Raw genomic sequence first — 23,774 nt, 5'->3', positions numbered from 1 at the left:
AGAGACTTGCATTTGACACACTTTAAGTACACACAAATGAATGGTATCACATGCAATATTTTAATGGAGCAACGGGAGAGGCTCTTTGAAACGGGGTTTTGCATCTTTTTGTAACATTTTGATTTCTCTGGTGCCTTATTCCTACTTGATGCTGGCACTCACATACCCACAGGAAGGGACACGGAAGTCAGCCTGGGGAGTGGGGACGCTCCAGCGATGCTGGGGCGTGCGGGCGCGGGGGGCGGTGGGGGGTTGGTGTCAGGTGGCGGGGAAGGGACTAGATGGCATCTCTTAGCTGAAGCCAAGAAGGAACTGCACAAACCCATACAAAGTGAACAATTCCGACCTGCAAACACACCGCAACCCCATCCTTCCTCATCTGAGCTTTCCTTCCTTCTTCCTCTTTGATCTCCGCCTTCTCGTAAAGGTGCTGCTGCTGCTGCTGCTAGGTGCCCGGAGTCCAGAATGCCCAGTAATCACTCAGGCACAAGCCTGGCACTGCCACGTCAGCCCCCGGCATGACCAAACCCAGGTTTCTCTTGCTTGGGGCTGAGAACTGTCAGATTTTTCTCATCAAAAATGTTTTCCAAGGAATCAGTGGATTACAGTTATTCTGCATTGAAAATGCACTTTAAAAAATAAATAAAAGCTCCAGACTGTTTAAAATGTACAGAGGGAGCAGGGGAAAGATAAACATGTGCTAGTGTCTGAACCCAGTTCAGTTTATCTCCAGTTGAAACAATATACACTATATTATGTATAAATGTATACACACTTCCTATATATATCCATATATATATAGTGTATATATTATACATGTATAGGTGTGTATATGTGCATATACACACACATGCACATAACAAAATCAGATGCTCATTATAAATCCAGATGCTCATTACAGATGCTACACAAACAGCAGCAGAGGAAACAAGGTTGGACTCTTGCAACAGATCACAAAAAATAAAAACAGCCACTTGCAGTGATTTTGGTTACTTCTGTATGTTCACAAGGAACGGATTGTAACAAAGAAAAAAAAGGAACAGTGTTAGCGAAAGAGGAAAAAATGGGCGAAACCATCTTGATCCAATGGGAATGCAGTAATGTTCTATACCATTTCATCTGTTATTTCTTTTAGTCATGTTGATTTGATTTCAGTTTTTGGCCATTTAAAAAAAAAATCTTTAGACTCAAGTGACCCACAACAAACTGAATAAAACTACAGTGAAAGCCCTTTTCAATGGAAGATGTCAGAAATCTCAAAACCCTTGGCCTGGCTCAGAACTACCATGTGCAAATCAGTACTCTCTTAATGTTTGAAATAAAAACTGAAAAAAAAAAAAAAAAACTTTTTTGAAGCACCTTAAATGTGGCCATCCATTCGAAGAGTGGGTGCCACTTTTTTCTTTGAGCACCTTATTGACGTGTTTTGCTATCTGCTGTCTTTCTGTTACCTGTTGGCTGAATGGCTAGCTGTTAACATACGCATGTGCGCAGACCAGATGTCTGAGCATGTGTGTTCTCAATGAAGTTTACTGTGGTGACTGCTGAAAGGTGAACCCATTTCCTGATTTTCCCGCCACAGTGTTGTGATAAGATTCAAAGAAACCCTATTCCCTGCACAGAAATGTTTCTTATCACATTGTATCTTAGTATGGAAAGGAATATGGTCCCTTTTCTGCAATTGCTACTGTACACACACGCACGCACGCGCGCACACACACACACATGCACATATTCATTCGTCCAAGTGGTATTTTCAACGTCTGTGTGGGTGTCACTGTTCATGCAGTATCTATTTCCCAGCGAACTTTGAATGGAGGGCAACTTTTCTAACCAGATTGTCTTTTCAGACCGAAGACCTGGGAACTGGGGAAGAGTTTGGAAAGAGGGAAAGGCAAGGAAAGAGTGAGCTTTAAATTGAAAGAATAATTTCCCAACAGGAACTTGGGCTCGATGACTGCAGAGACTATAACCCTCCGATCTTTGCAGGTGGGCATGGAACACTGCTTGTATCAATCTGTGTACCCTATAAACCCATGTATACACACACACATCCATCCATCCATCAGTATATACGTGGTTTGGGATGAGCAGGTCAATAGTTTTGAGAGGGAGTTTGTTCCTTTTTTTTTTTCCTCATTATACTCTTAAATTGTTGTCAGTTATCAAACAAACAAAAAATTGTTTTGAAAAACCTTGCATACGCCTTTTCTATCAAGTGCTTTAAAATATAGACTAAATACACACATCCTGCCAGTTTTTTCTTACAGTGACAGTATCCTTACCTGCCATTTAATATTAGCCTCGTATTTTTCTCACGTATATTTACCTGTGACTTGTATTTGTTATTTAAACAGGAAAAAAAAAACATTCAAAAAAAGAAAAATTAACTGTAGCGCTTCATTATACTATTATATTATTATTATTATTGTGACATTTTGGAATACTGTGAAGTTTTATCTCTTGCATATACTTTATACGGAAGTATTACGCCTTAAAAATACGAAAATAAATTTTACAAGGTTTCTGTTTTGTGTGGAAGAGTAATTGATGTTGCTAAGAATGATGTTTGTTTTTTGGGGTTTTTGTTGTTTTTTTTTAAATGTTACCAGCACTTTTTTTGTAAGTTTCACTTTCCGAGGTATTGTACAAGTTCACACTGTTTGTGAAGTTTGAATATGAAGGAATAATTAAAAAAAAAAAAACTCTTCTCTGGGTTTCCTATTGCGTCTTTATGTTGTGGCAGGGTCTCTGTTTCAGGTGGTCCTTCACAGTCTCTCATACCCTGTGATCAAGGTCTAGCTGGAAATTATCCAAACTGAGGATTATACCCAAAGACCAGAGAAATTTTCAATTCATCAGTCCTCTTGATATAAGACATAAAAATCCCAGAATTGGTGATATCATTTTGGGGTTACAAAGGCAAATTTGGGCATTTTCGTCCTCCCGTCCAAAGCTCACGTGTAATCATGTGACTCAATTAGTGTTGTCTAAACTGATTCACCATTTTTTTTCCTTCCCATGTGCAAATCAGTATCTATCTGCCTCCCATGGAAATAACCATGTGACACTACACCCTTCTATCCTTGTATTGAAGGAAAACTCATGGCTCAAAATATGTCCCCATTTGATGATTTGGGGGACCTCCAAGAGGCTTCTATTTGCTCCATAACCCCCTTCTCGTATACCTACACATAAGAGCTCTCAATCTCATGGTCCTCATGGAAATTACTGGCATGATGAAGAAAACGTACATCTTATTTGTCCCTAGGGCAGTCAACGCGACAAGTAAATTCACCAAGTCTTCAGTAAGCACCTATATTTCACTCAACATTGTGCAGTTTGTGAAGGGAATGAAGACAATTAACCCTGACAAGCTTTGAAATCTAACAACTAGGAGTAAAGATTCCATAAGATCAAGAGCTAGGTTGTACTGTTCAGATTGTCGGTGCCACGGAAGTTCATGAACTAACAGAAAGATATACGGGCTGGGTTCATCAAAGAGGGGTCCAAGGAATGAGCAGTTTGGGGACTCCCAGGTACTTGCAAGCTTTGGGTTGGAGGAGGTGAGTGTGGATGGACATTTCCACCAATGTGAGAAACACGGATGCCTTGGCAGGGGCTTGGGATGGGGAGAGTCTGAAGGAGAACTCTGGGCTGAAAGGTGACTTCTATGAATTTAAATATTGACTTCTTGCATCTCAGTCACTGAACCCCTAAGTTCTCCTGATACTCTAGCAAGTCGAAAATAAAGAAAAGCAAACATTTCACAATGCATGATTTGCCCGTATTTGATTTTTTGTGAACCCAAAAAAACACCTTGATGAATTATTTATTTTAATAATTTGAAATAACAATTTCATATGTTGGATGATGCTTTGCTGCTCACAAAGTTAGAGCCCTGCTTCGGCCCATGTCCTTCTGAGGACGGCATCCCTATAGTGTGCAAGGTGAAGACAACTCTCTAATCACTTTCCTACTCTTTCAACTACTGCAAAATCTTCCACTATTCCACACCCCCCCCCCCCGGAGCAAATGAATCATTTATGAGTTAAATTTCCATGTCTTGAGATCAACTTAATTGTAAACACAAATACAGAGACTGAAGGCAATGACAATACTCTGCTTTAAAAAGTCATCGATATCCAAGATATGTTCGACTTATTAAAAGTTTATCTCACTTAAAACACAAAATTTTAAAATACAGAGAACTTGTAGACCCCAAGGATACATCTGCAACTCTTAGCATTCCTTACATCCCAGTTTTCAAGAGTTCGATAATTCCAGACACCTGGGTTGCTCCCAACAAGGTTTGATGCCCCCTCAGGGACCTCTGTGGCATCAGCAGCAGTGCCGTGGAACAATAATGAGAACATTAATTCTGCATTTTTAGCTTACAAAGACTCAACCACATTTTCTTCGTCTTCCCGAGAACCTTAAGAAGTAGGTATTATTATCACCATTTTACAAATGAGGAAACATTTATAATGAGGATCAGGAGGTTAAGTGGCTTATCCAATGTCATAAAACTAAATAGCAGCACTTAGCACTTAACCAAGTATCCTCTCTGTCCATAACACATCCTAGCTACTTCTCTTTTGATCTCTGCAAAATCAATTAGACTTTTAGCACCAGAGGAAGTATTCTTCACATGAAGTCAGAATAAGTGTAGTCTAGGGCAAATCCTGTGATACGAGTCTATTCCTGCATAACACCTACGAGTTGCAAACCTTTTGACAACGATGACCCTGTTTACCTGAACTCGATCCCTTAGCTAATTCAGATACCTTTTGGGAAGAGTCTGAAATAAACAAATACACAGTCTGTTTTTTGGGCTCATGCTTTGTTTTGATCAAAGGAAGGACACAGCAAAAGAAAAACGAAGGACACGGAGAATAGAAGAAGACCTCCATGTTTATTCCTGGTGGGAGCCCTTTCAAATGCACAGCATCTCTACACCCACCCAATGGCTTCTAAACATATCTCTTCTGTGTTTTCTCCATACGCAAGGGAATTACTAGAATTGTGATGTCTAATATAGTAGCCATGCCATTATTTACACTTAAGTTAATTAAAATGAAAAGAAATTTAAAATTCAGTTCCTTAGTCACATTCACCACGTTTCAAGTGCTCAAGAGTCACATGTGGCTGGTGGCTGCCATATTGAATGGCACAGATACAAAACATTTCTATCATCATGGAAAGTTCTATTGGGTAGTATTATCCTAGACTCTACTTTCTAAAAAAAAAAAAAAAAAATTCTATCAAACATCAAAGTACCTAATTCTGATTTCTTGAAAGCTCAGGCTCTTGCACACATAAGAATCCTTTGGGCCTCTTGGCAGGTGTACTTTGGAGTGGATGTGGAAGTTTACTAGTTACAGCCATGAATTAGGATTGGGAAGAACTGGAAGATGGAATAAAACTCACAGCCCACAGCTGGCAGCCACAGCCATGCTGCTGAGTCCTTCCCCTTTGTGGGTATAGTGTGCCCACCAGAATGCTGCCAAGCGTACGCAGCACACACAGCCACCCTGTCTGTCCAGCTTAGCACTGACGGAAACTGTATGCACCTGAGTATATGATGAAGCACCTCAAAATCACAGGTGAGAAGGAATGAGTCATGAAATAAAATTGTATGGGAAAATACTGTCTACTCATGAAGATCACCTACCTCAAAACTCCATGAATCAAAATTCCTCATATTTATTCAGGGCAATTCTCTGGATTATAGATCAGACTCTAGATGCCGAGGCTTAGAATGTGAAGTAATAAAGGGTTGGGAATCAATACGTTTATTCCTTCCCAAACTCTCATTCATTAATTCATTTTTTCTCCCCTTCTCCTACCATGAAATCCAAGAGGGGATCCAAGAGGGGATCCAAGAGAGCGTAGGATCACTTCCTGTGTGCACTTAACAGTCTCCCACCTCCATCTCCCCTGTAATACTTTCCTATGTGTTTTTTTCAAATGTCATAGTAGGAGGGAAAAGCCTCCTCAAACTCTATTTTGAATTAGAGAAAAAGAGAGAGCCCACCAGTCAGAGATAGACACCCTTCCTTGGTGCCAGCTTGGCTTGGGTGTAGGGTCTAGTGCTGCGTGGTCCAATAAAAACATAATGGGAGCCACATACACAGTTTTAGATTTTCCAGTAGCCACATTAAGAAAGTAAAAAAAGAAACAGGTGAAATCAATTTTAATAATTTTATTTAACCGACTATATCCCAAATACATCCTCTCAACATGTAATCAATATTTTTAAATTACTAACATGATAGTTTATATTCTGATTATTCACACTAAGCCTTCAAAATCTAGCGTGTATTTTACACGTCTAGCACAGTACATCTCAATTCAGATTAACCACATCTCATACACTAGACGGCTACCCATGCAGAGTGGCTATCCCACTGGACAGCCCATGTGTCCAGGAACCCGGCTTTATGGGATCATCTTCTCTGGTCCTCCATGGAAGATCCACTTCAATGAATTCCATTTTAAAATGTATTTTCTAATTCAATCTCATTTTAGCAACCTGACCTATTTATAACATCTATGGGTCCTTTTATATTTTTATTACCATCCAAATGGCATTTCCTGTTTACCATAACCACGTTAACACTGCGACTCTCAGTCTAGCCGAGACCCAGTCGCCATCTCTCCATCAAACTGCCACTCCCTTTTGTCATGACATTTTAGTTCCTCTCCAACTCATGAATTGGGTTCTACTCCCAAGCAGTTTGCAGGAGTTCAGCAAGAAGAGTGGGGTGACCTGCCCTGGCACATCACAGCATCTTACGTGCATCTGTCTGTCTTCCGAAAGATTTAGCACTCTGGACAGATTTCAGCTCCTTGCTCCTAACTACATACGTATTTGGTAGAGTGACCAAAATCCAAATCCAAATCCAAGGAGCAGGAGTTGAATCGTCTTCTTGCTCAGGCTGCCTAATTCTTAGGGAGCAGAGCAGAGCTTGATTTCAACCACCAGTAAGACAGCCTTCTTCCCATCCTCACTCAGTTCCTATGGCCGTGGAAGAAAACCTGTCACCTGTAAGCCCACCTTCCCTCCTCACTCCTGTAAGAGAAGTGGTGGCAGGATAGAGGCCGGATGCCAGTTAAACAGAAACTGGCACTTAGATGCCACCCAAACCCCAGCACGAAGAGCTCAAGGGGTGAATTTAAGGGTTCAGAGAAGCTAGGGAGAGGGCATTCACCTTAAACCCTCGATCCCCCTCTTTCTTCTTTTTCTTAGGAAGAGTCCCTATGTTTTAAAATCCAGGTTTTCCTTTTGGTAGGACACAGATTCCTTCCTCACAAGCTCAATGGTGGATTGATAGAGAAAAGGTGGGTCCTGGCCGGGGGCTAGGATGCAGCTCCTATAGTGGACCAGCACTCCTGCGCATGTCCCTGGCAGGCATCTGGAAGGCCTCGAGTCCCCTGAGCAGGCCATCCCTGGACTCCAGGCCCACCCAACAGAAGGAGTCCTGAAGGATCTGCCCGAGGAATAAAATCCCAAGCACTCTCAGCTCCCTTGGTTCTTCCATGTGGGAATTTCATCAGCTCTGCTTCAGTTTCTCCACCCTCCCTAGACACAATTCCTGATCTCACCACACTAGCCTCACTGTTCCCTCCATCCTCCCGAGCCACTTCACCCAGGCAAGCTTGGCCTGATGACCACAGCCTACGCCAGTGGCTCTTCCCAAAGGCCTGCGTCTTATATCTCTGTTTTCGCACTACCTTTCATGGAAATGTCATTACCCTCACTTATCTGTACGGTCTAAGGGGGCTGAGATCCGAAAGCCTGGTGTAGTCCTGTCCGAACCTCCCCTTGGCAGCCAGTGCCAGGCCTTGTTCATAAAATGCTTTGAAAAAAAAATAATAAAATAAAATAAAATGTTTTGAATGCGTGGTTGCTGATGAAAATGACTGGGAGAAATGAGATGAGTCTTACCATCATCATCGTCGTTGTCATCACCATCATCCACGACAAAACTGCCACTTGCCAGGACCACCAAAGCCCTGCCCGGTGCTACGAGGGGGAATGCGTTCCTCAGAGCCACAGGGTCTGCCCACACTGCCCGATTCAGAACCGACTCATTGTTTCTTGACTCTGCATTCACAACCAAGATACAAGCTGCCCACTGTGGGTCTGCCACAAGGGAGGGGAGGGAAGGGCGGGGACGAGGATGACATTCACTCACTCAACTGAACACACACTCACATGCACACACAGCAGCGATGGAGACCGCAGACCCTTATGTCACCACCTGTCACAGCAGGGACAGGAATGCGTCTCCCAGAAGATGCCTCTGCGAGCTAACCAGTCTCGGCCAGGAAGCTGAAGCTTCCAAGGCTCCTGTAGCTCAGGACGTTGAAGTAGTCGTGTGGCTCAGCATAGTCGTCTGCCCTCTGCTCCGTGTAGAGGCCCACGGGCACCATCTCTACCTGGATGGCCCTTCCAGTGGACGACAGGATGCAGGGACTCTGTTCCTCCTGTTCATACGTCATCGTCCTGAGGCCACTTTCCCCACAATGGACTCTGCGACATTTCTTCTAAAAACAAACAAACTAGTAAGTGAGGATGTAGGGATGTTATTCAGAAGTTACTTCTCAGCATAATACATAGTTATGATGATCTCTCTCTTCCTTTCTTACACACACACACACACACACACACTAACAAGGTTGTGTTCTTACCGACACCAATTCCCCAACCCTTAATTGCTCAACGTCATTACAACTAGATTTCAGGACTAACCGCTCCAGTGAACCTACACTTGCTCCACATGCAATGAGCCCTGCACCCCATTACTTACTACTCTCTAAGGCCAGTGAGGTGGCTTTCTGCCTCAAACTCGCTTGTTCTCTTTACTGCATCTGACGCTGTCGACTTCTTCCCTTATAAAATGTTCTCCTTCCCTGGCTTCCATGGCATCACTCTCTCTTGGTTCTCCTCTTCCTGAACTCCCACTTTCACCCTCAGCTAGCCCTGCTTTTCTTCTGCCCCCACACTGGCTCCCCAAATAAGGGGGTTCCCCAGAGCTCGACTTTCTGTTTCCTCACACTCAACACCCTCTCTGAGTCACTTCATCCAACGTCCCTCTACAAGCACCATCGGCCCTCTGAAGATTCCCGATCTCTACCCAAACTAACCCAGGCTTCTGCCCTGAGCTCCAGGCCTAGGCAGTCATAGCAAGTCATCATAGCAAGCCCAGACTCACCATGTCTCAAATGAGACCATCATGTTCCCTCCTCTACAAACTGTTCCTGTCTCTGCATTCTCTACTGGCTCATGGCACCAGCTAACCAGAAACCTGAAGCCCGATGTTAAACTCCAATCAGTCTAATCCCATCCAATTGTACTCCTAAGTCACCCTGAAATCACTTCTCACTTCTTTATTCCCACCCTCGTGTTTTATCTCACCCTATGCTTCTACACCTGCCTGCCTCTGGACTCCCTCTTTCTTCTGGTCTGACTTTCAAATGGCCACCAGCATAGTGATAGTTCAGGACTGGGAGTTGGAAAAGCTGTGCTTCTGCCTACAGCCCTTTGATGACTCCCCTTGTCTGCTGAAGGATGCTTAATCTTGTATAGAAGCTACAGGTAGATGTCAAGGGGTTTGTAAAACCCCACAAGTCAGTCCATAACTTCACTACATTCCCTGCAGGAGATTGTATGTGATGCCCCCTAAAATGCCTTTTGTGATTTGGTCACACTTACCTTTCCAGCTACACCTCCTGCAGTGTTTCCCCACCCAACACCCCAACTTTTGGTATAGGGCCTGGGTGCCAGAGAGATGCCATTTTTTGAGAAGCTGCTATGAGTATGCACTGGCTCACAGCATATGTAATCTCAGCAACAATCTTATTGAAGTTTCTACTTTTGAATAAGTAAAGAGGCATCAATAGGTGAAGCACCTTGTCCTGGACCAAGTTCTGAGTTGGGGCCAGGCCATGCTCTGTCTCCTCGGCCAGGCTGTCTCTCATCTGATAGCTTCTTGAATGCCATGCACTGTTTCCGACCTCCCCAATTTTATATATGCTACTACCACTGTCCATTTCTTGTAGTTCCCCAAAAAGTTGTCTCTTCTTTCCTCCCAACTCAGCTCTATAGCACATTGTCCAAGAAGCCTTCTTTGACCTTTCTGGGAGAGTGACATTCTCCCTGGATGCTAGAATATGTTCCTGGATGTTCTCTGTTACAACATTCAGTGCTATCCTGAACTTATTATTACTCCTCTCACCTCTTCAGCCCCAAACCGTAAGCCTCCTGAGGGAAGGATCTCTTCTCTACTCCCCTTTGCAACCTCATAGCCCATACAGACATTCAATATATGTCTTAGGACTGAAATGTGTGTGTACTCACACATGTGTGCACACACACATATGCACATGCAAGCATTCTTCCTCAGCACCGTACCTCAAAGTCCCAAGCAGGGACTCATGGTCAGATAACTATGATTGCTCTTTTGGGAAAATAGAATAGACAGCAAAATCTGTTTGGGAAAATAAAGGGTGTGAAATCAGCCATTACCCCATAGAAGAGCATCACAGGGGAAGGTTGTCCTAAGCCAAGGAAATCAAAGACTAATAAGCACAAGCAGGATGGCAGAAGAAATACCTGATAACATCCCAATGTAAAGGTAACACCCTCTTGGTCTTTCTGGAAACTGTTCTAAACATGTCCTCATCCCCACCATAGGTCTGGATAACAAAATCCCAAAAAGCAACACACAGGCTTAGAAAATAACAGCAAACACAAACCAAATCTCATTCTTCCCACCTTCATTGCTTCCTGGGATAGGAAGCAGCAGCATCATGGGCTAGAGCCAAGCTCAGCAGTGCACAAATAAAAGCGAACAGGTAGGGTGAGTGGGCTGCATAGATGTACATCATGAATAAATATCAAAAATTAGGGTAGGTGCCACACTGCAGACCCTGAGGAACCTGGCCTAGAGAGAGGCCATCATCTCAAAAGCACACATAGGAGCCAGGTGGTCTCTCTCCACTGTGTCATTCATTCCTTTTCAATAGCAATGGCTGCACCCTAACCACAGGTATGAAGAAAGAGCATGGTCATCATGGATCGTGCTGATGCTGGACTTCAAAGAGTACTACATCCCTTGATGCAACCCAGTCCATTTAAAAAATATAAATACCCAATTCTTTCTCAAAGAACTGATTGTGACCTCTGATGCTGGTGTGTTCTCATTTCCATTCTTAGACTAGCCACACTTGCCCTGGAATATTAAGACCATTTTGGTTTCCAAGGTCTTCTGAGAAATGTAAACATGCCTGAAATGGGTCTGTCAACTGTCCGGTTTTCATTTCACCCCGCCTAGGGGACTCTGTAATTGTCAGTATAAAAAATAAGCCTGGGACTGATGTCCTAAAGGACCAAAGGGAGCTACAGAGATTGCAGCTGGGTCCTAGGAGGACAAACATTGCCCCTAGGAGAATGTGAGGAGGACGGACAGTTGGCAGTCATTGTTATGGAGCTGGACACACCCATCCCTCCTTTCTCAGAAGGTCCCGTAGGGGAATTTTTTTTTTCAATAGCTGCTTAGCAAACAATATCCATTCATTTAGTCATAATCAATCCATGCAGGATCCATATTTTTGAGTACCAAGTATTATGAAGTGCCACGGTAAATAAAATTCATAATAAGAACTTAATCACCAATACTTATTACTACATGCCAGGAAAAATGCCAAGTGCCTTACATGAATTATTTGACTCAAGTTTTCCCACAACCCTACAAATCATAATTATTCCCATTTTACAGATACTACCACAGCAACTCAAGTGGTAGAGCCAGGATCCAAAACTAGGTCTGATTCCAAAGTCTATGCTCCTAAATAATGCAATCAACAGGCTCTCCGGGTCCGTAAGGAAGGCTGTTGGTACCCCGCTCAGATCCTCCCTACCTAACCAGTGCTCCCACTCCCCAGACACTGGGACTATCGGCTACCGGTGGCTCATAGCTGCCCCTTCTCTGGAGAATGGCTTTTGGGCCCTTTCTGGTGAGTAGCCAATGGGCAGTGATGACCGAGGTGAGTGTTCAAAAAGCCAGCTCCCTGCCTCAAGGTACAACCAACTCTGCATAAAATCTTACTGCAACCAAGTCTCCTGCTGAGACCACGTCAAGCAGAGCTTTCTTCCCTCAGCCTTATCCTGATTCCCTCACTACCCTTTACCTGAGAGTCCATCCCAATAAATCACTGTCACCAGAATTCGCATGTCAGGCTCTATTTCTGATTTAAAAGGGTGTTCCCACTAGACGGGATGAGCACTAGGTGATATGCTATATGTTGGCAAATTGAACTCCAATAAATAAATAGATAGATAGATAGATAGATAGATAAATAAATAAATAAATAAATGCTCCCGTAAGTGACCCTAGAAGCAGAAGCAGACACAGGATGGGATTATGGAGGAGAACCTCCCCCTCTCCCGAGGTGGATGGGAATATAAACCCCACTACCAGTTGTGAAATGGGATGGGACACAGATGGAAGGGGATTAATGGGATGGGACACAGATGGAAGGGGATTCTCAGCTGGTGTCACATCTCTAATATCTGAGATATATGGGAAAACAGTATTAGAACTGTGGAACTTGAGACACCTGGGTGGCTCAGGGGTTGAGCACCTGCCTTCTGCCCAGGTCATGATCCTGGAGTCCCAGGACCAAGTCCCACGTCGGGCTCCATGCATGGAGCCTACTTCTCCCTCTGCCTGTGTCTCTGCCTCTCTCTTTGTGCCTCTCATGAATAAGTAAATAAAATCTTTGAGAAAAAAAAAGAAAAAGAACTGTGGGACTGAGTAGCTTTTACTTAATTCCCCCAGATGCACTGAGGACAGATCAGGATAGGCTTAGATCTATCAGCACCTGGAAGCAGCACCTGGAAGCAAGAAGTACCTGGCAGCTTCAGGTGAAACTTGGATGTTTCAGGAAACATCCATCTCCAGCACTAAAGGCCAGGCACAGGACCTACCTGTAAGAGAGAGAGAACTTCGAAGCAGAGCTGGATTCTAAGCTTGGGCAAGCCTCCTATGTCTAGAAAAGAAGAGATCTCTATGACTCGGGAGGAGGATCCCTGGGTAGATGCATTTGAAAGCCACCTGCTTCTCTCGTATCATCTGGAGCTGCCAAAATGGCCCACTTCCCCTTCATGGAAGGTAAGGCCCTCTTAGGACCTGTCTCCACCTCTTGTATGGGCCATCAGCCCCATATTTAGGGCAAGACTACAGCCTGGACTAGCTGAGAGAATGTCGGGAATCCTGAGGGAGGAGAGAGGTTTTACCTAAAGGACATGGGTAACGTGTACTGGCAACAATGGGAGAACGTGTCTGGGAGGGAATCCTGAGAGTGATGGTCTGGGCTGGGCAAGTAGATTATGAGACTGGGCGAGGTGTAACTTGTCAATATTGAGACCTATCTCATGACTGAAGATGTAACACCCGCACAAGGGTCCCAGAAGATAAGGCTAATATACTACTGTCAAGAGAGATGCTAATACTGCTTTGGCAAATTATGGAAGAGAAAAACAAAATGCTCAAAGAGGTGGGGGTGCTATAATGGATATGTGCAAAATCATAAGGAACATATATCTATTGGTCCCTACCCTCAGTTTCTACTAATGTTTGGTCTTTAATCCTGGCTCCTGACACAGTGCTCCTTAAACCCTTATAATCTCCTGGGTGATAGGAATGTCTGACACAGGACTCCTAAATCTGGAATTTCCTGGTGATAGGAATGTCTTTTTGTTCCAGTGAGGCAATGTTGGCTGGGCTCCTGGATGGAGGCTGGTGACCAGAAAGACCAAGCCATGATTAGAAACTTAGAACTGTCAGCCTCACTCGACTCTCATACTCCAGAGAGAGGAGAGAGGCTGGAAAATGAGTTCATAATCAATCATGCTTCTGCGATGAAGTCTCCATAAAAATCTCCCAAGTGTGGGGTTCAAAAGGCTTCCAGTTTTCTGACAACATCCACACGCCAGGAGGGTAGCATACCCCAACTCTCCAGGGACAGAAGCTCCTGTGCTTGAGACCTTTCTTGACTTCGTCTTGTGTACCTCCTTCATCTGGCTATTCATCTGTATCCCTTATCATATTCTTTATTATATAATAAACCAGTAAATGTAAGTGTTCCTCTGAGTTCTGTGAGCTGTCAGCAACTTATCAAATCCAAGAAGGGGGTTGTAGGAACTTCAATTTATAGCCGGTCAGTCAGAAGTACAGGTGACAATCTGGGACTTGCAGTTGGTGTCTGAAGTGAGGGCAGTCTTGTAGGACTGAGTCCTTAATTTGTGGGTTCTCATGTTAATTCCAAGTAGATAGTGTCAGAACTGAATTGATTGTAGGACACCCAGATGGTGTAGAAGAATTGGTCAGTGTGGGAATAAACCCACCCATCTGGTGTTTAGAAGTGTTCTGTGCAGTGTTAAGAGTAGAGAAGAGGAAAAAAACAGAGTTTTCCCCAATATAACCTACTAAATCAGGGATTGGCAAACTAAGGCCCATGGCTCAAATCTGGCCCACCACAGATTTTTGTACTGCCCGGGAGCTAAAAATGATTTTTATATTTTTAAGTGGTTGAAAACAAATTCAAAAGAAGAATAATATTTCATGACACATGAAAATTATATGAAATTCAAATTTCAGTGTTTATAAATAAAAGTTTGTTGGAACACAGCCATACTCATCCATTTGCATATTGTCTGTGGTGCTTCATGCTACAGCGGCAGCGTTGAATTGTTGCAACAGAGACCATATAGCCCACAAAGCCTAAAAGATTTACTATCTGGCCCTTTACAGAGAAACTTGGCCCTTCCCTGTACTACGTAATTTTGAAAATCCAATAGCTAATTATGTTTCTAGGGAGGAGCCAGAGGACACTCTTGGAATTTCCTGGTGATAGGAGTGTCTTTCCCAAAGGTGGGAAGGAATGCGCTAGGGAAGAGAGCAACGGGCATCACTAGGAGGCTTCGTGGTATCTCTCGTCTCTATGCTGGGGCTCAATGCTTTCATAGAACTGGATCAACACGAATGAGAAGACCCCCAAATAATATAGGGGCAGTGGCAGCTTAAGAAACAAAGTGGATGCAATTACTGCAATGGCAGCCAGGGAAGCCTGACCCACGGGGATATTAAAATGGTTAATAAAGCAGTGTTCCTAAGAGAGATAGAGATGGACAGCCAATAAGGGGCGTTACTTATATATGTAATCAAGAGATCAAGAATACATGAGAGAAGGCCGAGGTCAGCACCCCCTAGAAAGTCAAGACCTCTTGCCCAGTTTCCAGGTCTTTGAGCGACACTGGGTTGAATATCATCTGTTCACCCCTCAACTCCATCCTCCAACCAGCCTTCTGTTTCCTTCCATCCTGATTGTTTCCTAAGGAGACTGAACTAGAGGTGTTGCATCAGTGGGCTCCCTTGCTGTCAGGCTTGAGTTGGGTTCAGCCAATGCAGTAGGGGAATGCAGGGAAGGAGAGTGAGGTGAGGGTATATTGTCACCTGGCATTCTGTGTGCCAAGGGTGGCCTTGGGCTGGCTATAACCTTCCCTCAGGACTACAGAACTTCTCAAGGTGGTCCCGTCCACAAATCTCTCTCTATTCAGGTTCTGGTAATCATCCTCTCCTTTCCCCTAAAGACTAAGGGTGACACCAACATGCTGCTACATCCTCCTTAATGCCCAGTCCTTTGTAAATGTCTGTTTTAAACTGTCCTTAACCTACCCACCTTAAAAGCCCTACATGGTCCCTTCTACATCTAATTATATCACTGTACAGTTGCTGAAAATCAAAGAGAAAGAAAAATTTAAAAGAAGCAGAAGAAAAAGCCATGTCTGCAAAGGAGCAAAAATAAGATTCACATAATTTCTCAACAGAAATATAGGAAGCCAGAGCCCATGGAAAAATGTTCTCCATGTGCTGAAACACAGAAACGTAGACCAGCAAAACAGATACATCACTTTTAAATTAAGGAAAAATATATTTTCAGACAAACAAAAACCAGGATGACTCATCACCAGCACAAAAGGAAATACTAAATAATATTCTTCAGACAGAAGGAAAATGATCCTAGTTACAAGATAGGAAATGCAGGAAGTGAAGAGCAACAGAAAAGATAAGTCTAAGTGAATATTAACTTTATATTAACTAATAACTATAATATTAACTATTAACATTTCCTAAGATTCTTGCATAATCCAAGAAATGATAAAAGCACTCATTTATACTAGACCTTAATAAGTCAAGGGTATATTTTGTAAACTCCAGTGTAACCACTAAAAGAATAGCAAAAAATGCCTCATTACCAAATAGGTCTTTTTTTTTTGTCATAAAAGACAGCAAGAAAGACCAGGGGGAAAAAAAAAACAGGCAAAACAAATATGAAGAAAATAAGGTGGTGGCTATAAATCCACTTATATCAGTACCAACAGCAGCAAGTACACATTCCAGAGAAAAAAAAGTCAGGGATGAAGAGTTAGGTTGTTAACTGAGTGGAACCCAGGTTGGGGAGAAGTGAATCAGGAACTAGGGAGGGGGGTCTGGATGAGGCGGAAAATAATGTTGGCAATCCCATTCTTGCCTTCCCCAAAATGTTTGGTGACTAGAATGAGGGTGACCAGGGAAGTCTTCAAAAGTCCAAAAGGGCAGACAAAACAAGTGGTGGAAATCCCTTCACTCATCAGTAGCTACGGTTACAATACAAGCACGTGACAACGTGCCACTTGTTCACCACAACCCTGTGACAGAAAGCAAGCAGAGTCACCATCGTCCCCACTTTCTGTACGAGGAAATGGAGGCTCAGGAGATTCAGCAGCTTCTCTGTAGTCACACTCGGTGCTGACATTAGAAACTACATCATCCGCTTCCCCATCCAGGGCTCTTTCAGCTGAGTCGCCCTCTTAAGCTGGAGTCACAGAGGATTTGCAGTCTGCTGATCCTGCCATGGACCTTTCACTCCTCAATCTGGGGAGTGCTTATTACACACCCTACGGAAGTGCTACGTAGCCCAAGAATCTGGAAATGTTGTTAAAGATTTAAAAAGCTAACATACAAGACTCCCTAGATGCCCAAGATGCATCCAACTCACAAGAGATCAATCGAACTCTCAAGGGAGTAGCTTTAGGGACAGGCAGGAACTACAAACTGTTAGGTGATAGCAAGATGGGAAGCATACCCCAGGCTTTCTGGGGTCCCCAGACAGAAGGGGGGCAAGGAGACAGAAGAAGAATGGAAACAGCTTCCCTGAAAGGCAGAGCAAGGACCATAGAAAAGCATGAAGAGCAGTGGGAGAGTTTACATCTAGATATTTCTCTGGGCAGAAGGGGACATGGAAGGACAGGGATGGGGTGCCCATGACCGAGACGTGCAGCCAGAATCATTACCTTTCTGGTCCAGAGGCCCCCCAGGATGACTGCCACACAGATGACGGCCAGCACTGAGGCCATGGCTCCCAGCAGTGGGATCTGGAACGCAGCGCTGCGCTCAGCCACTGGAGGGATGACAAGGTAAAGAGGACGGGGTCAAAACCAGAGTAAGAGGCACCCACCACACAGTGAAGCCCCTGTGTCGGGGCACTGAGATGGGGGCTCGCCAGACCTTTCTCGAACCCCAGGTCAGGGGTTCGAGAAAGCCCAGCTCTTCGGACAGCAGGGCATCAGCTGGCCTGTCGTGACATCAACAGCGGATCTCCCGAGCAGTGGCGCACCGCTGCTCCACCTTGACGTCAGAGCTGACCACTGTTAACACCCCTTCCTCTAATCGATAAAATCCACTTTCTATAATAATCGTGAAATGAAACAAACAATAACATCCAGGATTTAAAATAAAAAAAACCAGAAAGTGCATGTTTGCTTTTTATTAAATTTCACATTTATAACCATACTAAGTAAAAAAAAAAGTTTAATTAAAAATTAAAATAACGTTAATATTAAAATACCAAAAAAAAGAGAGCAAAAAGCATATAACCTTTCACCTTAAGCCAGTAACATTATTCCTGCTGTGAGATCCTAAAGAGAATAAAGATCTAGAGCTTTATTCTTCACTTCTTCTCAGCACCTGGCACGTAGCAGGTGCTTAGTGAATATTTGTGACATGAATTAAAGCGTGAACAAATGAACTTCTATTAAGATGTAAAATGTAAGGAGGAGAAGCAGAAAGAGGGTTTTGAAGAGAAGAGGGGAACGCCTGGGTGGCTCAGGGGTTAAGCGTCTGCCTTTGGCTCAGGCCATGCTCCCAGGGTCCTGGGATCGAGTCCGGCATAGTGCTCCCTGCATGGAGCCTGCTTCTCCCTCTGCCTGTGTCTCTCATGAATTTAAAAAAAAAAAAAAAAAAAGAGGGATAGCTGACCCAAGGGGAGTGTGAAAGGAACAGGACAACTGCCAAGATGTGAGCTATACTGTCGATGGAGGAGTTTCCAGGCACTTAGTCCCACCCCCCACCCCACCCCCACCCCTCCTTCCCAGAAGTTCTGGAAGATCTCAGGTGTCCAGGGAAGTCTTGAAAGAATGGCCTAGCGGAGGCTATCCCCTCTAACTAAGGGGTTACAGTGTGGGAAAGGCGGCTAAGGGATGCAGTCACTTAGGGCAAGGCAGTGCTCACCGTACCCAAGGGTGCGAGGGCGAGAGCCCGAGCTCCCCAGATGAGTTCCTTGCCCCGCAGGTGGGGAAGGGGGCAGGTGGGGAGCCAAGTGGTCATGCGGAACACAGCTCCCGGGCCAGAAAGGGCGCAGGCTCTCACCCCGCTGCTGCGTTGACCTATGTCAGAGCCAGCCAAGGAGCAGCATTTGAAAGGAAACTTTAAAGTGGCCTTTCATCTTCTCAGTCATAAAATTTAATCTCTAACACAATAGATGGCAGCAGATAGAAGTTCTGAGGCTGGGGCAGCCCGGGTGGCTCAGCGGTTTAGCGCCGCCTTCAGCCCGGGGCGTGATCCTGGAGACCAGGGATCGAGTCCCATATTGGGCTCCCTGCATGGAGCCTGCTTCTCCCTCTGCCTGTGTCTCTGCCTCTCTCTTTCTCTGTGTCTCTCATGAATAAATAAAATCTTAAAAAAAAAAAAAAAAAGTTCTGAGGGTGTAGTTTAGTGAAACCAGAGGCTCTGTGTTAAAACCAGCTCGGCTGCCCTGAGCAACAGAGCTAGTAAAGCTCAGGCCCTGCCTCCATCAGGCAGTCCCATGTGAGTGGCCGGCACTCAGAGCTAACGCTTGGCGCTTACCGTGTTCAAGCCCCTGGTAGCACCTCATAAGGTTACATTTATTTCCATTTCACAGATGAGAAAACTGAGGCGCGGAGAAGCTAAGTAATCTTGTCTGAAGTCAACTGCTGTTGACCAGGCTTTGGACCCAAGCTGTCAGGTGCCCGAGTCTGACCTCATGAGCACTCTGCTCTACTGTCTCTCAGGTCAGTAATCTCTTCCCACTTTCCAGAGAACTGGTTTAGGTGTTCGGGTGGATAATGAATGTGAGAGCATTCTGGAAAGTGTGAAGTACCATACAGATGTAAATTACTGTACTTGGGCATTTAGCGCACACTGTGTCTAAATCCTTTATCAAGGGATCCCTGGGTGGCGCAGCGGTTTGGCGCCTGCCTTTGGCTCAGGGCGCGATCCTGGAGACTCGGAATCGAATCCCACGTCGGGTTCCCGGTGCATGGAGCCTGCTTCTCCCTCTGCCTATGTCTCTGCCTCTCTCTCTCTCTCTCTCTCTGTGTGTGACTATCATAAATAAATAAAAAATTTAAAATAAATAAATAAATCCTTTATCAAACTTTGATGCTAATTTTAATTTGCATGATTGAAGCTAAACTAATAAGCAAGAATGACCTTCCCAAATGACCCCAAAGACTATTCTTCCTAACCAACACACATAAAATGCACCTCTTACCCAAAACAGTGGTTCTCAATTCTGGCTGTGCACTTGAACCACCAGGCTTTTAGGGCCTATGACATCCCAACCTTGCCCCTGGAGGTTCTGATTAGGCTGGTCGGCAATGGGGCTCCAGCAGCAGTACCACTGACGCTCCCCAGTGATTTGAATGTGAACCGAGGTTGAGAAACTCTGCTCTTGCACACTGTTTGGCAGAAACACATTTTCTATCCTGGAGCATGAAGGTCATCAGCCACCCTGCTCCAGAGGGCATACCTGAGCTTTGCAGGACCTCCAGAAAGAACGTCCCTCTGTAAATCCCATCAGGGTAGGTGTGATAGGTACAGAGGTACTCCCCCGTGTCATTCCTGGTCAGCGACTGCAGGGTGAGGCCCAGGTTGGGGCCTGGGGCCACTCGCTCCCTGAAGGCCGGATAGATGTGCCACCCCAAGTCAGTGTGATGAACGGCCAGAAGTTGGTCCTGCTTCTCCCAGTTGACCTGAGTCACGTTGGCAGTGGTGGAGGAGAGGTGACATTGCAAGGTGACAGAGCCACCTTCCTTAGCAGAAATGTTCCCCATTGTCATTATCCTGCCTGACACAGCTCCTAGGGAAGAGGAGAAAGCGAGCATGAGTCCCAGGTCAACAGCTCTCCTTGAATCTTCCCATAGAAATCCCAAAGGGCTTTAAGGCTCGAATTGGTTTCGGGGATGACAGACTTTCCTGTCCATCCTGTCACTCCCCACGTGGACTATAACTGCTACGTAATGGGGCACTTCACCCACTCAGGATATCCTGCTGTAATCTAGCTCCATGACGAGCCCATTGATTATTTCCATACTTACTCTGTGTCCCTACCTAGAATATAAACCCTTTATCTTTCAGCAGCCAGTTCTGTGCTGGGCACATTGTCCTTTGAAAGAAAACCTGGCTGTTTGGTTGACTGCCATTTGGGGTGCCTGGAAAAAACCTTCAGGAAAGCCACAAACTCCAAAGGAAAGGAGGACTGGAGAGAAACTCTTTCCCCCAGACCAAAGCGCCCTCCTCGGCACTGACCACCCCCAGCACCTTGGGCTTAGCTCCAGCCTCAAATGGTTCAAAAAACAAGATAAAAATGAAATTATATTATAGTTTCTCAGTATCTGTGTCAGATATCTCAGAAACATTTGTCTATGATTTTCAATACCGAAGGAAACAGATGTAAAAATTCAATCTATAATGAATCTCTGGAATCCATGAAGAAGACATTATTGATCCCCAGAAAACAGTGCCCTTCTAAAAGTCTCCTCAAGGACAGGACACAGAATGATGGAGCAGAAGTGAACTCCTACAAACGAACGGATCCTTCCTCCCCCTTGTCCCTTTCTTTCCCTCAATTTCCTTTCTTGGGTTGGCCAGTCAGGCACCCCAACCCAAGTCCTTCATCCGCCCCCCAAAACAGAACCGGACCTCCTTCCCCAACGCTGCCTTTTCTCACCCAGCAGGACACAGGAAGGACCCTGACAACCATGTGTTTCCTCCCCTCGCTTCCCCTCTGCTCCCAACCTCCCTTTCCTCTTCCTCTTCCTCCAGATCCAAGCTGGCTTTTTAGGCCTTACCTGAGGTAGGGAGGGGAGCCTGCCCCAGCCCCTGGGCCCAAATCAGGAGGAGATACCATTGCATGTTTCCACCCAGCGAGGGGGCCCACAGGAAGCAGCCGAGGCCTCTTCTGCCGCCGAAACCTGTGGACTGCAGCTGCGAGGCCAGAACTGAGCCTATGAGGAGAGAGGGTCTCGGAAAAACTGAGTTCAGCGAAAACAATGTCAGAGGCATATATGAAACGCTCTCAACAAGTACACAAACTGCATAGGGCAAGCCCACAAGAAAGACCATGAAGGAAACACACTAAAAAATAAACAAAAATGTGGTTAGAGGCACACTGGTCTTTGGGTTACTATTAGTCAATCTACTGTTTTTTTAAAGTCCTGTCTTAATGCGCTTGTTTTGTATCAACCTTTGTCTCCCGAACCCGAGGGCCCTGTGTATCTGTGTGATGCCCAAGATTCTGACATTCTTGTTACTGATGGAGTTCACTGGGCTCCCCCTGGCTTCATCCAAGAAAGGAAGGTGTGCCCGTAAGAGAAACCGAGGCATGCACACTTACAGACCAGGACCCGGGCCTGAAATCTAATGAGCCAGTGAACTAGAGGCGTTGACTTCAGAGATGAGTTGTGGGCAGGACAAAAAGTCTTGGACAATAGGCCAACTTTCCTTTGAATGAGGTTCTGTTCCTGAATCTGATTTCTTCCGTCTTTGTTTATCTGGACTGAGACTTTGTTGAACTCTGGCTTAGTTTTTTCCAATCCAGCAGAATCAGAGGAGACCAGAGGAGTGAGCGTTCTTGTGACTCTTGACCCACCATGGAAACCAGCAATGCAGAGAAGGGTGAGCCCCAGTTACCTGACCCTGGGAAGGGGTTCGTTGACACTAGCCTGGAGTCCCTGACTCATTATCAAGTCTTACTGTTGACCCATCCCTCTTCCTTCCCTCCCTCTGTCTGTTCCTGCATCTATTTGAAAGTCCCGAAGGCCTATGAAGCACCAGACTCAGCACCAGGCTCTGGGGATACAAGGGTGAATGATCATAGACCCTGCCTTCAGGCAGTCAGAGCTTGCTCTCTGGTGAAGCTACATTCTGGGGAAAGCAGGTGGAGGGTCTCCATTGACCTGCCTCTAGGGCCGCCCTCTGCTACCTTGGGCATGTTTCCTGATATATGTCCTGAAAATCTGCTCCTCCCCCAGGGAAACATCTTCTGCTTCCTTCCAGGAAAGCACCTGGAGCATTCCACACCGTCCAGGCTCCTGGCCTCCACCTCCCCTTCTCCCTGCAGGGTGCTCCATCTCCAATCAGTCTCCTCTCCTCCCTGGGTTCCACCCATTCCCAGCTGGAAACCATGACCCATGCACCCCCTACAGCCCACCTCCAGCCTCTTAGACAACATACACCTCATCAACCTCACTCTACCCTAATTCAACCTGCCCTTCGAGGCTCAGGTCAAGATACACCTCCTCCACCTCCTTTCAGTGGTCCGAGGGCCTGTAGCCAAAGAAGTTGCAATACCTCTGTGTGTCCCAGGGAGGGTGCACAGTAGGACTGGTAGAGTGTTTCCAAAACCAGCTGTCTAGGTAGAGGAGCCAGGGCTGCGAGAGCTGAGAGCAGCTAGTAGAAACAGCACAAAGAGGAGGACATGGGGGTTTGGGCTATGAAAAATTTACAGTCTATGTTTCCATGGTTTGTATAGGTGGGTGAAAGCCAGAGGCAGGACCTGTCTTATATAATGAGAAATCCCAAGAAACTTAGACTAAGTTAAAAAAAAAAATGGTTAAAGAATGTCTCTGTTTCTAAGCAGTCTGGAAAGGAACACAGTCAAGTCCATTTTGACCAGTGACGCTCTCCAGAGCTATTTGAGGGTGATGATTAATAGACTATGGTGAAAAAGATAGGTAGGGCCAGATTCAATTTGGTTTGGTGATCTATGGAAAATTGCTCAATCTTCATAAGCCTCAGTTTCCTCCTCTGTAAACAAGAACCATAGTGCCCCCTTCACCTCCCTCCCCACTGCCTTGTAGGCTGATGAGGATTCAGGGAACTAATTTGTTTGGTAAGCTGTTAAGCACAGCACCTGGAACACAGGAAGGGTTCCATACATCAGTAATCATATTGATAATAATATTAATTCAAGAAGTATGGGGCGCCTGGGTGGCTCAGTGGTTGAGCATCTGCCTTCGGTTCAGGTTGCGATCCCAGGGTCCTGGAATCCAGTCCCGCGTCTGGCTCCCTGCGGGGAGCCCGCTTCTCCCTCTGCCTTTGTCTCTGCATCTTTGTGTCTCTCATGAATAAATAAATAAAATC

General features: G+C 45.2%; 1 protein-coding gene and 1 non-coding gene across 4 annotated transcripts; one reads left to right on the top strand and one right to left on the bottom strand.

The window, feature by feature from the left end:
• The first annotated feature begins 743 nt into the window (after positions 1-743).
• On the top strand, positions 744-829 carry MIR568 (microRNA mir-568). Its single transcript, NR_130471.1, has one exon. It is a non-coding gene; the product is annotated as a microRNA mir-568 (primary transcript).
• Positions 830-6,190: 5,361 nt separating this feature from the next.
• On the bottom strand, positions 6,191-21,941 carry TIGIT (T cell immunoreceptor with Ig and ITIM domains). 3 transcript variants are annotated; one of them, XR_005383336.1, is made up of 5 exons: positions 21,482-21,936; positions 20,161-20,490; positions 17,405-17,511; positions 7,952-8,553; positions 6,191-7,862 (listed from the first exon to the last, which is right to left on the bottom strand). XR_005383336.1 is itself a non-coding variant. In XM_038582868.1 (4 exons), exons 1-4 carry the CDS (start codon positions 21,753-21,755, stop codon positions 8,317-8,319), a joined length of 945 nt encoding a protein of 314 aa, XP_038438796.1. In that variant the 5' UTR covers positions 21,756-21,941; the 3' UTR covers positions 6,191-8,316. The 3 variants fall into 3 exon arrangements, 2 of the variants coding, with proteins under 2 accessions (XP_038438796.1, XP_038438795.1); XM_038582868.1 differs by having other exon boundaries at positions 6,191-8,550; positions 21,482-21,941; XM_038582867.1 differs by having other exon boundaries at positions 6,191-8,553.
• Between the last annotated feature and the right edge of the window lie 1,833 nt (positions 21,942-23,774).

This window comes from Canis lupus, chromosome 33, assembly GCF_011100685.1.
Source record: "Canis lupus familiaris isolate Mischka breed German Shepherd chromosome 33, alternate assembly UU_Cfam_GSD_1.0, whole genome shotgun sequence".
Taxonomy (NCBI): domain Eukaryota; kingdom Metazoa; phylum Chordata; class Mammalia; order Carnivora; family Canidae; genus Canis; species Canis lupus.
This window is presented reverse-complemented; position numbering and strand designations above follow the sequence as displayed.

What these genes read in the sequence shown, in the direction of transcription:
- TIGIT (XM_038582867.1), bottom strand. Translation starts at nt 21,755, where the DNA reads ATGGTCTTTCTTGTGGGCTTGCCCTATGCAGTTTGTGTACTTGTTGAG. An exon ending in GGAGGTCCTGCAAAGCTCAG is followed by an intron (nt 17,512 to 20,160) that starts GTATGCCCTCTG and finishes TCATCCCTCCAG; the next exon opens with TGGCTGAGCGCAGCGCTGCG. An exon ending in GGGGCCTCTGGACCAGAAAG is followed by an intron (nt 8,554 to 17,404) that starts GTAATGATTCTG and finishes GTTTGTTTTTAG; the next exon opens with AAGAAATGTCGCAGAGTCCA.